The 14,608-nt window shown below is 45.7% G+C and overlaps 2 protein-coding genes and 1 long non-coding RNA gene across 3 annotated transcripts; 2 read left to right on the forward strand and 1 right to left on the reverse strand.

Annotated features, from left to right (window-relative positions):
• Positions 1 to 2,382: 2,382 nt before the first annotated feature.
• On the forward strand, positions 2,383 to 7,175 carry LOC136531420 (probable potassium transporter 16). Its single transcript, XM_066524081.1, has 9 exons — positions 2,383 to 2,872; positions 3,004 to 3,255; positions 3,356 to 3,406; positions 4,303 to 4,563; positions 5,138 to 5,190; positions 5,336 to 5,453; positions 5,543 to 5,800; positions 5,949 to 6,739; positions 6,859 to 7,175. Exons 1-9 carry the CDS (start codon positions 2,497 to 2,499, stop codon positions 7,111 to 7,113), a joined length of 2,415 nt encoding a protein of 804 aa, XP_066380178.1. The 5' UTR covers positions 2,383 to 2,496; the 3' UTR covers positions 7,114 to 7,175.
• Positions 7,176 to 9,831: 2,656 nt separating this feature from the next.
• LOC136531416 (uncharacterized) lies at positions 9,832 to 10,380 on the reverse strand. Its single transcript, XM_066524079.1, has one exon. It carries the CDS (start codon positions 10,378 to 10,380, stop codon positions 9,832 to 9,834), a length of 549 nt encoding a protein of 182 aa, XP_066380176.1.
• A 1,663-nt stretch (positions 10,381 to 12,043) lies between these two features.
• Positions 12,044 to 12,580, forward strand: LOC136531417 (uncharacterized). The gene is made up of 3 exons (XR_010778024.1): positions 12,044 to 12,152; positions 12,245 to 12,440; positions 12,510 to 12,580. It is a non-coding gene; the product is annotated as an uncharacterized lncRNA (long non-coding RNA).
• Positions 12,581 to 14,608: the final 2,028 nt, after the last annotated feature.

The raw sequence follows: 14,608 nt of genomic DNA on the forward strand, positions 1-14,608 counted from the left end.
TCAAAAAATAGAAAACCCTTCAATACGATGTCGGATGAAGATAATTTTTATATGTAAATTGTAGACCTCGATGAGATCTACAACTTTGTAGTTTTGAGTTTTTTCATTTGAGGACGTTAAGATGCTCAAAAAAATAATATAAAATTTCGGCGCTCTAAAAAATATTAAAAGTTACTGTTTATCCGCAAAAACGCCTAGAAGGTTGAAAGTTGAATTTTTTCGAGAGTTGGAAGGCCAAAGTTGTCCGGTTTTAAACTTCGAGGTTGAAATCCGAACTTTGCTGCAAGTTAGAAGGTGTAAATTAGACTAAACCCTAAAAACTAACATCGTGCGACTAGCATCGATCTGTCGTCACCTATACTGCACTTGCATCGTGCGACTAGCTTCCTGCTGGGTTCCGATTCTTCCACGGTCGGCGCCTTGCGGGTCAAGATTACGTTACAGATTACTAGTAGTACGGAAATTTGTTATGGCAAAGCATGCATGGAAGCTGTGAAAGTTTATATACAACTATGCGCTCCGAGCAAAGATATATCAAATAAGCACAGCTTTAACCATTGGACCTGTTCAGCAGCCATTTTTTCGGTGGCAACAGCCGCTCACATGTTAGAGCAAGTACAATAAGTGTAAGTGAGTTGTTATGCCGAGGTGGAGGAGAGAAAGCAGAAGCGTGCCGTAAGTTTTCAGCCGGCTTAGATGTAAGAACTAAAAAACTTTATGAGAGAGGCAAGTGGGCCATATATTAGCAGTGAAGAGCTAATTACTATATATGTTGGCTGAGAGATGGGCTACAAAGATCCATACAGTCAGCAACAGGTTATATTATTAGCGTTGCTCTTAGTGTGGCAACACTAGTAGCTGCTACAGCGAACATAGACATTACAATGTTTTTACAACTGTAACACATGGGAAAAGTATGTTACTATAAAGCGATTCAATTTTCATTAGAAATATGCTCCTGTTGTTTTCAGAAAATTAACACGTAAAAAGTAATTTGTAAATAAAATAGAAAAGATTTAACCCTTGGGACAACCCAAACTAGCACTGATTTGAAATTGAAGGAAGTTGTTATAGAAAGTCTGTCAGGGCAAAGTTGTTTCCTCACTCGTAAATTTAAAACATCTTTTAAGAAAACCAGCTCTTTAAATTAACGCCACTAAAATTGATGTCAAAAACATAGAAAGATTAAGTGCTACTTTAAGAAAGTTCCATAATATGCCAAATCTAGTGGAGGGTTTTATTCTCATTAAGACGCCGTTTGGTTAGGCGTTCCCGGCCATTCTAGGTCAGGATCATTTTCAAGCCAGTACAAATTATCGAACAGTTCCAAGCCAGGAACAGAAGGGCAGGCCTGGTGCAAGCAGTAGAGTCTTACCGCCTATGACCGGAAGGTCCCAGGTTCGAGTCGCGGTCTCTTCTCATTGCACAGGCGAGGGTAAGACTTACCACTGACACCCTTCCCCAGACCCCGTATAGAGCAGGAGCTCTCTACAATGGGTATACCATTTTTTCCAAGCCAGGAACAATTCCAGGCCATTCCAAGCTACAAAGGAACGAAGCCTAAATGAGGTGATATATACGCAACTAATGACATGACACTAGACTTATGAGAGAGAAGCGGGAGGGATTTGATCTAGCTACATGCAATTGGGTGTACACTCTTTGTAAGATATGGAAACTATTCCACACTAACATTGGAAGCAAAATTTTCATTTCATCTAACAATTCTCCAATCCCATGTCACACATTTAATGCTATATGACCGGAATATAAAACAATTGAATTGAAAGTATGCATTTGAAGATGTGATTTTCTTCATCAACATAAAACCACTCTCGATGATGTGGCAATGGCATCGTGTTGAAAACAACGAACAAAACGAAACTTCTTTTTACGGTTGACCAGTAGTTCTATCCGCTTACCATTGACTTTATGAAAATAAAGTCATTCTTAAATAAATACATCGAAGACCTAAGCACAACATACCCCGCTGTCCTCCCACACATCCTTATGTACCGTACCGCAGCTGTACATTACCATCTCTCTCTCTCTCTCTCTCTCTCTCTCTCCCCCCCCCCCCCCCCCCCCCCCCCCCCCCCCCACCCACCCACCCACACAACGCCTTAAGCCCTTAACCTTTCGACCAGCCGTCATAAAAAATTGATGTTGCGACCATTAATTAATAATTAGCTTTCCTCCAACAATTAACCAATAAATTTGATCAGTCAGAAAAATTATCAGTTCCCAAGATACGATACGAAGACGCCGCAAAGATAGGAAAAAAGAGAGCACAAGTTGCACGCGCGGTTGCGTACCATAGTTGCGCTATAAAAGGCGTCCCAAGGCGACATCCATGAGCAGCTGTGAAGCCAACAAATCAGCTACAGCCTACAGGGTGCTGCTTGAGGGACGGTGCAGTGCGGAGTGGGTTATCCTTTCCGCCGTACAAACCCTTGACTACTGCAGTCTACAGAGGAAGCCGCCGGCGACAGAAAGATGGCACAAGCCGGTGCCGGAGGTGGCCTGGAGATGGTGCCCCACAGCGGCGACCTGGAGCTGGAGCTGCCGGCGGTGAACTGGCTACGGCAGGACTCGCTGTACCGCGACGCCACGAGGCCAGCCCACGCCGCCCATCACCATGGACGGCAGGAGAGCTGGGTTCGGACGCTACGGCTGGCATTCCAGTGCGTGGGGATCATGTACGCCGACCTCGGCACGTCGCCGCTCTACGTCTACGCCAACACCTTCAAGTATGGCGTCAAGCATGAGGACGACGTCCTCGGAGTACTGTCCATCATCATCTACAGCTTCATCCTCTTCACCATGATCAAGATCGTCTTCATCGCGCTCTACGCCAACGACGAGGGTGACGGTGCGGTCGACGATGCTACCTAGCTGCTGAATTTAATTCACCATGATCTTTCTTGTCATGAGATGAGTTGCAAAATCGACACTGAGCTAATAAGGTGCACGTACATACGTTATTTGCTCGGTTTTCGTCAGGTGGAACGTTTGCTCTGTATTCGTTGATCTCGCGGTACGCCAAGATCTGCCTGATCCCAAATCAACAGGACGAGGACGAGCTCGTGCTAAGATACAAGAATCAAGCAAAGCCGTCAGCGACGCGAAGGAGGGCTCAGTGGATGAAGAACCTCCTTGAGACGAGCAAGGCAGCAAAGGTTCTGCTTTTCTCCCTTACCATCCTTGCGACTGCGCTGGCCATCAGCGACTGCATGCTAAACCCTCCAATCTCTGGTACGTACATATATAACATCTGTCTCTCTGTTATATGTATATTTTCATCATGACCTAACATGAGTTTGCATGCATGCTTCGGTGGTATGTGGTTCATCAGTTCTAGCGGCGGTCAATGGTCTCAAGTTGAAAGCACCTCATCTCACAAAAGGTACGTAATAGCTAACTAAAACAAGGAAAAAGTCATAATAGAATGCTCAATTTGCTTTCTTAGTCAAGTGATCCAAATAGTCATCCCTCTATATGTGCATATGTACGGTCTTGCACCACCAATTTCAGCGTGTCTACTTCACCCACGGTTAGTGTTAACCACGAAAGTAATAAAGCTCTGACTTGTTTAATTGGCCCAAATCAAACTAGTCCACAAAATTAAAACAATTTGTCGCGTGATGAGACTCAAATTTCAAAAAATAGAAAACCCTTCAATACGATGTCGGATGAAGATAATTTTTATATGTAAATTGTAGAACTCGATGAGATCTACAACTTTATAGTTTTAATTTTTTTCATTTGAGGAAAGTAAGATGCTCGAAAAAATAATATAAAATTTCAGCACCATATTTTGTCGCGTGATGAGACTCAAATTTCAAAAAATAGAAAACCCTTCTATACGATGTCGGATGAAGATAATTTTTATATGTAAATTGTACACCTCAATGAGATCTACAACTTTGTAGTTTTGAGTTTTTTCATTTGAGAACGTTAAGATGCTCAAAAAAATAATTTAAAATTTCGACGCCTCCCGAAAATAGAAAACCGCTTTTGAAACCGGCCGAGGACCAAAGTTGTCCGGTTTTGATAGTTGGAGGGTGTTTCTTGACCGGTTTCATAGTTGAAGGTTGAAAATCATACTTTGGCGCAAGTTCAGGGGTGTAAAGTGTACTTAACCCTAATATAAAAGAAAAGCATGCATCTAAATATATGTTCACATGATCTTGAGTCACGATACAAGCAATACGCTATATATATTATATTGACATCATCTACTCCGTACTTTGGCAAATTGGCTTATTAACCTCTACATACAATTCCTGGTGTTGTCAACAGATGCTGAGGTATGGATCACAGTTGGGATCCTGGTAGCTCTCTTTTCTGTCCAGCGCTTTGGGACAGACAAAATTGGCTACATGTTTGCGCCGGTCGTTACCGTGTGGCTTCTCCTCATCGGAGGTATTGGGATCTACAACGTCATCAAGTATGATATTGGCACCTTGAGGGCTTTCAACCCGAAATATATCGTCAACTATTTTCAGAGGAATAAAAAGAAAGGATGGGTCTCATTGGGCGAAATTCTACTTTGCGTCACAGGTATAGACACCAGCAACGTGTGGTAATTTTTGTTTTTTAGAAGCAACAATGAAAGATTATCTTGTCACTTCTCGCTGCAATATATACTTGGAGCAAAATCCCAAATGATATCAAGAATCTCTTGAATATATGGCATGGCGCTCGTTGCGTGTTTGTTGCTGAAACACGCTTACTTCAATTTTTACACCAAAAAAACCAGACTCAAAGCCTCTTTGTATAGGGTTCATGTGGTTAGTTTTCCTCGACACTGATCCACAGAAATCTGTCTAAACCAAGCAGCATGCATGAGCAAGCTATTACTTCTCGAGATGGCTAAATGTTTCTACAAGACATAATGCCTGGCCACTGCACGCAATTTATATTAACGAGTAGCTAGTTCCTTGTACTGATTTGTTAACTACATCAGCTATCAAATAGTTCAACTAAATATGCAAACACACCATGAAATGGCATGGAAAAAATGTAGTAAAATAGTTGTAAATTAAATTAATATCCATGATAATTAGAATATTTTGTATTTGTGAAACATGTACCGTTCGTTGAACTGGTGGAATGAATTTTACTTGTGTGACAGGCACAGAAGCTCTTTTTGCTGATCTAGGGTACTTCAGCATCAGATCGATCCAGGTAGAGACAATTTTACAATTTTTTTGTGTAAATAAACTTAGGAAAACTAGAAGCGTTGTTATAATGTTGAGTATATGTAATCTAACTTAACTGTTCCTATATCATTATATGAGTAAAATAATGAACATCTTGTTTTGTCTTTCAGGTGAGCTCCACCTTCGGCTTATTACCATCAGTATTGCTTACCTATATTGGGCAAGCAGCATACCTGAGGAAACACATGGACATGGATATATCTAACGCTTTCTTCAATTCGGTTCCAAGTATGTAATGTAACCAAAGAAAAGTATCTGTATGTTTCATATTTTTTCATCACAAAACTAATAATTGAATGTGCTCCTGTATGATTCAGGCGATTGGTTTTGGCCAACGTTCATCCTCGCACTCATTGCATCAGTCATTGGAAGCAGTCAAGCTATGATCTCGTGTGCCTTCGCTACCATGTCACATTTACAAGCACTTAACTGTTTCCCACGGGTCAAGATACTGCGTACATCGGGGCATTATTGGGGCCAGATGTATATCCCTGAAGTAAACATCTTCCTTTGCATATCTGCTTGCGTAGTGACAATAAGCTTCAAGACAACTGGTTTCATTGCAAGAGCACATGGTAAGAATTCTAAAAAAAAAGACCTTATTGTTTTTTTCCATTACTCCATCAATGAATATATGATAATGAGCATTCAAACACATATCGATAGACGTAAACACATATAAACATATTGCTTACACTGTTTCTACTGTGGATATATGCACAGAAATTTGTGTGGTCCTTGTGATGGTCATCACAACGTTCTTGATGACAATAGTGATGCTCCTTGTATGGAAGGTAAACATTTGGTGGATTTTCATCTTCTTCATGGTCTTCATGTCAACAGAATTGGTCTACACAGTTGCAGTTCTATATAAGTTCATCCATGGGCCTTACCTGGCATTAGCCATGTCAGCAGTTCTTATGACAATTATGATTGTGTGGCACTATGTGCATGTCAAGCGTTACAAATATGAGCTTGAGCATACTGTATCACGTGATAAGGTGAAGGACATCCTTGAGCGTCAGGATCTAAAGAGGGTTCCTGGTTTTGGGCTCATCTACACTGAGCTGGTGCAAGGCATACCACCAATATTTCCTCACCTCATAGAGAAAATCCCTACCATTCATTCAGTGATTGTCTTCATCACTGTGAAGCATTTGCCAATTCCACATGTCGATGTCTCAGAGCGTTTCCTGTTCCGACAAGTAGAACCTAAAGAGCTCATGGTGTTCCGTTGTGTGGCCCGATATGGGTACCTTGACACGCTTGAAATGGCCACTGAATTTGTCAAAATCTTAGTTGAGTACCTCCAATACTATATCAGGGACATCAACCTCTATGCATTAGGTGACCCATTGAGGATTAGCAATTATAGCGCTCGTATTGACAGTTTTTCAAGGGAGAAGTCCTCTGGACATGCCATCTATGCTGAGGAAATGCTTACGCCGATTCAGTCCTTTTCGGAGCTCACAATGCATCCGGTTGGTATGAGCAATATCCTAACACATCTTCAGGTGATTCATTGATACATGAATTGTTTTGTCATTTACAAGTTATTCTTACTATATCATTTCTATGTCTCATATGTTCAATGGTGTGTGGTGTGTTAATTATATGCCTATTTTCATAACAGACAGGAAAACTAAATATGGAGGAGATGATAAAGATTGAAGAAGACCAAAAGATGGTCGAACGTGAGGTAGACAATGGTGTAGTTTATATTCTTGGGGAGACTGAAGTGGTAGCCAAGCCTCACTCAAATCTGCTAAAGAAGATAATTGTGAACTATGTGTATAGCTTCCTAAGGAAAAATTCAAGGAATGGTGAGAAGATGCTATCAATTCCACGTGGTCAACTACTAAAGGTTGGGATAACATATGAGATATAGGTCTTAAATTAAGTATATGTAATTATGCTTCCAAGCAATGATTATTAAAGAAATAAGAGCTCAGATTCATGTGTGAGACAACTCTATATATACTTCAATGTGCCTATATAGATGGTGTCATGACTTGAGCCAACTATAGTTATTATCTCTAGTTGACAGCACATAATCTCAACAACAAATAGTTATCCCTTTGTTTACATAATACAAACAAAAACAACAAGAAACAAAGATAGTAGTAATGATCTCTCAACAGTCACTAGTTGAAATCAAGAAATATTTAATCCTCCCAATATGGAAGAGTTTCACTTGGATTTATCTATCATCAATAACTATTATAGAAATGGTGTCCATCGACACCAAGTAACTTTTAAGAAGTACAAAAAGAAGGCGCCACTGCAATGTAGTTTAGGGCTCACGGCCAAGAACCGCTACTGGAAAATGAGTCAACTGGTGGTCAGTAAACACAATCATCATTACAAATGCCGCCATTAACACTGGGCCTGCCATAAGCCACCAGAGTGTAAGGGCACCTCTCACGGGCCATTATGTAACTTTGGTGTTTGAGTAACAACATGACCATTTGGACAAATGATGTTTGCTAGTATACAAGGTTAAATTCAAATGGATGCAAGGTTGGCTTGGACTTAGGAAGCATGGAGATCGGAGTGATCAACACCTCAAGCAAGACATTAGGAGCTACTTAGAAGATCTAGAAGACTTTCGAGAAATCCAAGACACCATGAAGAACAAGCCCAGTTGAAGATGCACGAGAAATGCGAAAGAAAACAAGCTAGGCCTATTGTCCTACCAGAAAAGTATGGTGATGCCCACCACAAAGCACCGGAGAAAGCGTCAAGGGTGATACTGTTCTGCATATAAGTTCAACGTCTCACCAAAGAAGTCTGGTGACTGAAGAGATTGAAGCACCAGAGAATAGGGTCTTCAACAGATAGTATTCAGAGAGGAAAATAGGGCACCGGAATAACCACTGGAGGAATGGCTAGTCCAGTGATGCTTAGAAGAAAGCCGAGAGCACAGCGTGCTCACCGAAGAAGTTTGGTGATGCACCGAAAAAAAGCAACGGAGAAAAGGGTGAGCCAACGATCGACAACATTCAAATTCCAATGGCTAGTCTTTGGAGAGGCACTGGATTTCACTACAGGAAAATCAGGCTTTGCCGACTGCCAGTCTCTTTCCCGACTGCCTTTCTCCAGGCAGTCGGCAAAGGGGCTCTTTGCCGACTGTTTTTCTCTGGCAGTCGGCAAAGAGCCTTGCAGTCGGCAAAGCCTCTCCAAGGCAGTCGGCAAAGGCTGGCAGTCGGTAAAGAGGCCTTTGCCGACTGCAAAAGACAGTCGGCAAAGACAGACTGTCGGCAAAAGTGGTCGGACGGGACGGAATTCTGGGCCGTCGGCTTTGCCGACTGCCCTCCGTTAGCAGTCGGCAAAGGCCTGCCCTCTTTGCCGACTGCCAATGAAAGGCAGTCGGCAAAGAAGCTCTTTCCCGACTGCCATTTTAGGCAGTCGGCAAAGAGTAAGTCTTTGCCGACTGCCGTACCACGGCAGTCGGCAAAGATTTTTTTATTGTTATTATTTTTTATCCCAGTTTTTTTCTGTGGGCAGTACATATTGTTTGAAATCTCATGTTCAAATTTGGGACCTTTTTATGATATTTTGCTATATTTCATTCAATTATTTTATTTCCTTGCATTTTCTCGCATAGTCCAAATTTGAACTGCAGGTGCATGAAATAATGAAACGCAGCCGTTCAAAAAATAATATTCATGTTGAAGAGTGTATTTTTAGGCCATGTACATGAACCCACTCAAAAAATTGAAGGTCTTGTCCACGACAGATGACCATCCCGATGCGGTATTAGTATTTTTAATTATAAAAAATCCAAACGAAGTCTGAAAATCACGAAACTTGGCGAGGTGTCATGTTATCATATGCGGATACCATGATAAAAATTTGACGATGTTTGGAGCAAGTTGCGTCATCTGATGTCCAAAACTCCCATATCTCACATGTGATATCATATGTGATCACATGTGAGATATCAGAGTTTTGGACATCAGACGACGAAACTTATTCGAAACATTTTCAATTTTTTACCATAGTCTCCACATACGATATCATGATGTCTTGCCAAGTTTCGTGATTTTCAGACTACGTTTGAATTTTTTATAATTGAAAAATACTTCTACCGCACCGGGATTGTCATCTCGCGTGGACAAGACCTTCTAATTTTTGGGTGGGCTCATGTACATGGTCTAAAAATACACTCTTCAACATGAATATTATTTTTCGAATGGCTGCGTTTGATTATTTTATGCACCTGCAGTTTAAATTTGGACTATGCGAGAAAATGCAAGGAAATAAAATAATTGTATAAAATATAGCAAAATATCATCAAAAGGGGTCCCAAATTTGTACATTGTACTTGAAACAATATGTTTAGCCCATAGGAAAAAAATTGGAACCAAAAAACCAAAAAAAAAAAAATCTTTGCCGACTGCCGTGGGGGAGGGCAGTCGGCAAAGGATTTGCCGACTGTATGCAGTCGGTAAAGCATTTGCCGACTGCCGGCCTTTAATTAACGGCAGTCGGGAAAGGCTCTGTTTGTTTTAAAAAAATAAAAAAAAGGAAGGGATAACCTATCCACTCACACCCCCGCCCACCCACCCCGCGACCCGCGCGCCCGCCCCCGCGACCCCCGCCTTCACCGCGGCCGCCGCGGCCCCCGCGTGGCCCGCGCGCCCGCCCTACGCCGCCCTCCGCGGCGGCGGCCGCGGCCAGATCCGGACCGCGCCCGGCGCCCGCGCGCCGGTCCGCAGCAGCCGCTTCCCCGCCCCTCCGCTTTCCCCCCGTCCGCGCCGGCCCTCCCCTCGGCCTCCTCCGGCCGTCTCTGCCGCAGTATGTACTCAGTCTCTTCATCTCGCTGCCCCGCCCCGCCGTGGCCAGCCGCGGCCGGCAGCGCCGCCCTGCCCCGGCCTCGTCCCCCCTGCGCCCGGCCAGACCCCCCCTCCCGCCGGCCATCTCCCCTCCCAGCTACTCCGTCCGGCCTCCGGCGCTCGTCCTCCGGGCTCTCCCTGTCGCTGCCCGCTGCGGCGCCGCCCGTTCTCCTCCTTGCCTTCTCTTGGTCTCCTCCCCAAGCGGCCAAGCCGGCTGCCCTCCGCCGTGGCCCGGCCGGCGGCCACGCCCAGGCTCCTGCTCCCGACTGGCCGGCTGCCCCCCCTGCTCCTGGCTCCTGCAGTCCTGCATCTGTCATCTCTGCTGCAGCTGCACATCTCGGTGAGCTACTGCCTACTGTTTTACTGAGATCCAGATCAGCTTCTATTTTCGATTTTGAATATTTAGTGATTCAGTCATATTGTAGCTTGTAGGGCATAAGAGCACTTTGAATAGATATCATCATTTATGTTATTTGTTAATATCTATTAGTATACGGCTAGTTGCATTTTTAGCCTTCTATTATTTAGCGCCCCCCACCCTCTTAGAACCGTGCTGAATTTTGAGACGAAAACAAGTGTTCAGTCAACGAGCTGTGTGAGGAATGTGTTCAGTCAACGTGTATGTGATGTCGGCCATCGAGCCGTGTATGTGATGTCGGCCATCGAGCCGTGTATGTGATGTCGGCCATCGAGCCGTGTATGTGATGTCGGCCATCGAGCCGTGTATGTGATGTTGAATTCTTTTTGCAGGTTCTGGAAACCTCTCCGTACAAGGGAGGTTCTGCCGAAAATTTGTACTTATATTGTTTTGTTGTGTTTCAGAAAAGCGCGGATCCGAAGTAGCCCCGTGCCTTGGTCGTCGGCCTGCACAGCGTCACCTCGGCACCTTAGGTATAACCCCTCTTCCCGTATCATGGTCTAGGTCGCGTCACCAAGTTAGGTGTCTCCCGTCCGAAATTGATACAGTTGGAAGTAGTACTTCCAACCGTATCTGTTTCGGATTGTCCACGTTTTTTGGACAGCCCACGGATGCGTAGATGGGTTAGCTTCCATGTCTTGCTCATGTCTGAGTCGTAGTTTCGGTTGCACCTCCCGGTTGTTCTCCGGATACACACACTCCCTACGGGGACGTGTATCTGGAGAACAGCGGGGAGGTGCTGCCGAAATTCCGATTCGGACGTGGGCATGCATGGAAGCTAACCCATCTACGCATCCGCGGGTGGGATTAGGACCTATCCTTCACCTATTAGCAGGTAGGAACGCCATGTAGATGCAATGCCTGGTTTTACTACTTGCTTATGCATATGTATTACAGAGAATGGCTAACCGTGATTGGATGTACACGGGCTTTGCAAGAAAGGACGAGGATTGGGTTAGGGGGACCTCTAATTTCCTAGACCAAGCATTTGGCCCGGCTGCTAGAGGGTCGATTCGGATGCCGTGTCCCTGTAGGAGTTGTAAGAACTCAAAAAGAAAAATAAAGGATGAGATTTGGAAAGATCTGTACAGAAACGGCTATGTGGAAGATTACAAGACGTGGATCTTCCATGGTGAAAAAGCCCGTATTAGAGAGGAGGTGAGAGCAGAGCTCGAGAAGTTTGATGGCGATGCCGGGGTGGATGACATGATTGTAGACTTCAACGAGGCACGTGGCAATGAAAGATTGGTGGAGGAGGATCCAGAGGAAACCGCAAAGGCGTTCTATGAAATGATGGAGTCGGCAAAGAAGCCACTTCACAAGTATACAACACTGTCGCAACTGGAATGCATGGGACGTCTAATGGGGTTGAAGTCGCAGTTGAACATGAGTCGGGAAGGCTTTAATCTCATGTTGCAAATATTTGGGGAAATGCTTCCGGAGGGTCACGAGCTGCCGAAGAATGAGTACACGTCACAGAAGCTCCTTCGTGCAGGAGACCGGAGACGACAGCGAGGAGGAGGAGGGGGAGGAGGAGGAGGGGGAGGAGGAGACACCAGGGGATTCGACTTCCTCAGGTTCGCGCAAGGTCTACCAGCGTGGGATCACACGTCTCCCTAGAGCGACGATCGCCTTGGAGCACCGTCCTGTGATTCGACCTGAAGGTTCTAAGTAAGTAACCATTTATGTTTTTACGACTTATTCATATGACATGTTTAACATTAAAACTTCAGACTAACAATTCTTCTTACTGACTTGTGCAGAGGCTGGCAGATTGTGAGCGGGGGTGGTGCACGCAGTCCGAATGGCATGCTGGGCCTCCTGATTAAGAAGCACTACCCTGGCCTTATCGAACTCGACGACGGGACCAAGGTGGTGCCTTGGCATTGGTCGGACTTCTACAAAGTCAAGGACGCACACGAGGTCCCCATCGCGACAAAGATCAAGATGGAGTTTTGGGTGAGTTCTTATTGCACTGCTTTGTCGATACACATTCGCTGGACGTTTTTGAACTAATGAAACATGTAGGACTGGTTCACATGTGACGAGGGGTACGAGGACCGGGCGTCGGTGGTGCAGGACCGGGCCGCCATGGCGCGGGTGAAGGACATGTACTACGAGGCGCACGTCCAAGTCCTCGTCACCTACTACGCTGACGTGAAGCTTGAGAGGCTGCCACCCGCGGACGCTAAGAAGATGCTCCACTACCCTGAGACCGACGTTGCCAAGGACATCTACATGCAGGTAATTAAGGAACATTGCTTATGATTCCTTCCATGCAAATGAAGTAGAAGACGTTACTACTGATTCATCTTCTGCCATGTCATGTAGTTTCCTGCTGAATGGTGCAAAACATACATGGACTGCTGGGAGGCCATTGTGGACGCCTGGAGAACGCCGGAGTCGTATGAGGAGCGTCGCAGTCGAAGTGAACGTGCCAAGATGAGGCAAGGGCTGGCACACCACCAAGGGAGCCGCTCCCTCGGACAGTACTGTGACGCATGGGTAAGCTTCTGTCGATTTATTTATTTATTTATTTATTTATTCTATCTCATTACGTGTAATCGTCCTTGTGTGTTCCTTGCAGTCCCGCTACCATGACGGGCAGGTCATCAACTTGTACGAGGGCTACGCTTTGTCGAACAAGGGCAAAGCGTCTGATCCGAACAACGTCTTCAGCTCGGCAGATGGGCCCGAGGCGTACACCAACCCGAACGTCTATGAAAAGATGGCCCGGTACACCGAGGCGGCTCGCCAGCGCTATGGTCCGGACTACGATCCAACCCAGCAGCCCCTGGACACAGACCTCGTGATGAGGACGGGAGGAGGGAAACCGCACGGCCAGTACTCGATTGCCAACAACGCAATCGATCCGACCAACGTTCCTAGCCTTCGTCAGATTCGTAGGTCCACCAGCACGACCTCTGACGTCCCCATACGCCGTCGGCAGCCGTCCACGTTGGCAGCGGTTCAGGTACCTTCAGTTCCATTCCTCGTTAATTGGTTTTACATATGTACCTAATTACCTGGGTGTGACATTGCAGTCCGAGCTGGCCGAGCTGCGGGCCGCGACAGAGGCCCGAGAGGAGGCCCATCGGCGGGAGATAGCGGCCAGAGAGGAGGCCCATCGGCAGGAGGCTTTGCGCTGGAGGCAGGACTTTGCCAGCTACATTCAGAGCATTCAGATCCCTGGTGCTGTCATGCCTCCTTTACCCGCCACGATGTTCGGTCCAGCACCTATTGACCCTACGGGGAGTACGGTGAGTATATATATTGGTCTCCATTGTTTTCACGAGGTCTGTGTAGCTACTAATGAGATCATGTCTACTTTGTGCAGTCAATGTCAGCGGGTTCGAACCCGACTCCTCTAGATGGACGTTCTCCTGGGTGGCAGGTTATTTCGCCTCCGACATACTTCGGGCCTCCGGGTGGCGGTCTTCCTCGGCCTCCACAGTACGGGACCGGAGCGGCGGTGAGCTACCCTCTGCCACATACCCACCACGCGCACACCGGGTGGGAGCACCGCTACACGTCGGCGCCGCTCCAGCAAGGCCAGTCCTCATGGTCTTCGTGGCCTTCAGTTCAGGATGAGCATAGGGACCGTGGGTCGCACGAGGAGTGAAGTTCTTTTGGTTTGATGTTGGACTTGCGCACTTGTTTTTTATGTTTCGATGATCTGTGGACTGTATGGATATTAATGCTTATGGATGCTTGGATGTGATCTATATGTGAATTCGTGTTATATATGCGTGCATTTGGCTTATATATATAAATGTGTGATCTGTGTACTTTAAAGTGTGATATGTATATGAAAAAACAGGAGAGAAAAGAGAAAAAAAAAATTTCCAGCTTTGCCGACTGCCCTGGCAGTCAGCAAAGCTGGGCACCACAGCCTGCAAAACCAGGTTTGCCGACCGCCTTCCTGGCAGTCGGCAAAGCCTTTGCCGACTGCCAGGAGAAAAGCAGTCGGGAAAGCCTTTTTCGACTGCCAGGAGAAAAGCAGTCGGCAAAGGCTTTCCCGACTGATTTTCCCCTGGCAGTCGGGAAATCCTTTGCCGACTGCTTTTCTCCTGGCAGTCGGGAAAGCCTTTGCCGACTGCTTTTCTCCTGGCAGTCGGGAAAGCCTT

This window comes from Miscanthus floridulus, unplaced genomic scaffold, assembly GCF_019320115.1.
Source record: "Miscanthus floridulus cultivar M001 unplaced genomic scaffold, ASM1932011v1 fs_343_1_2, whole genome shotgun sequence".
NCBI classification, from domain to species: Eukaryota; Viridiplantae; Streptophyta; class Magnoliopsida; order Poales; family Poaceae; genus Miscanthus; species Miscanthus floridulus.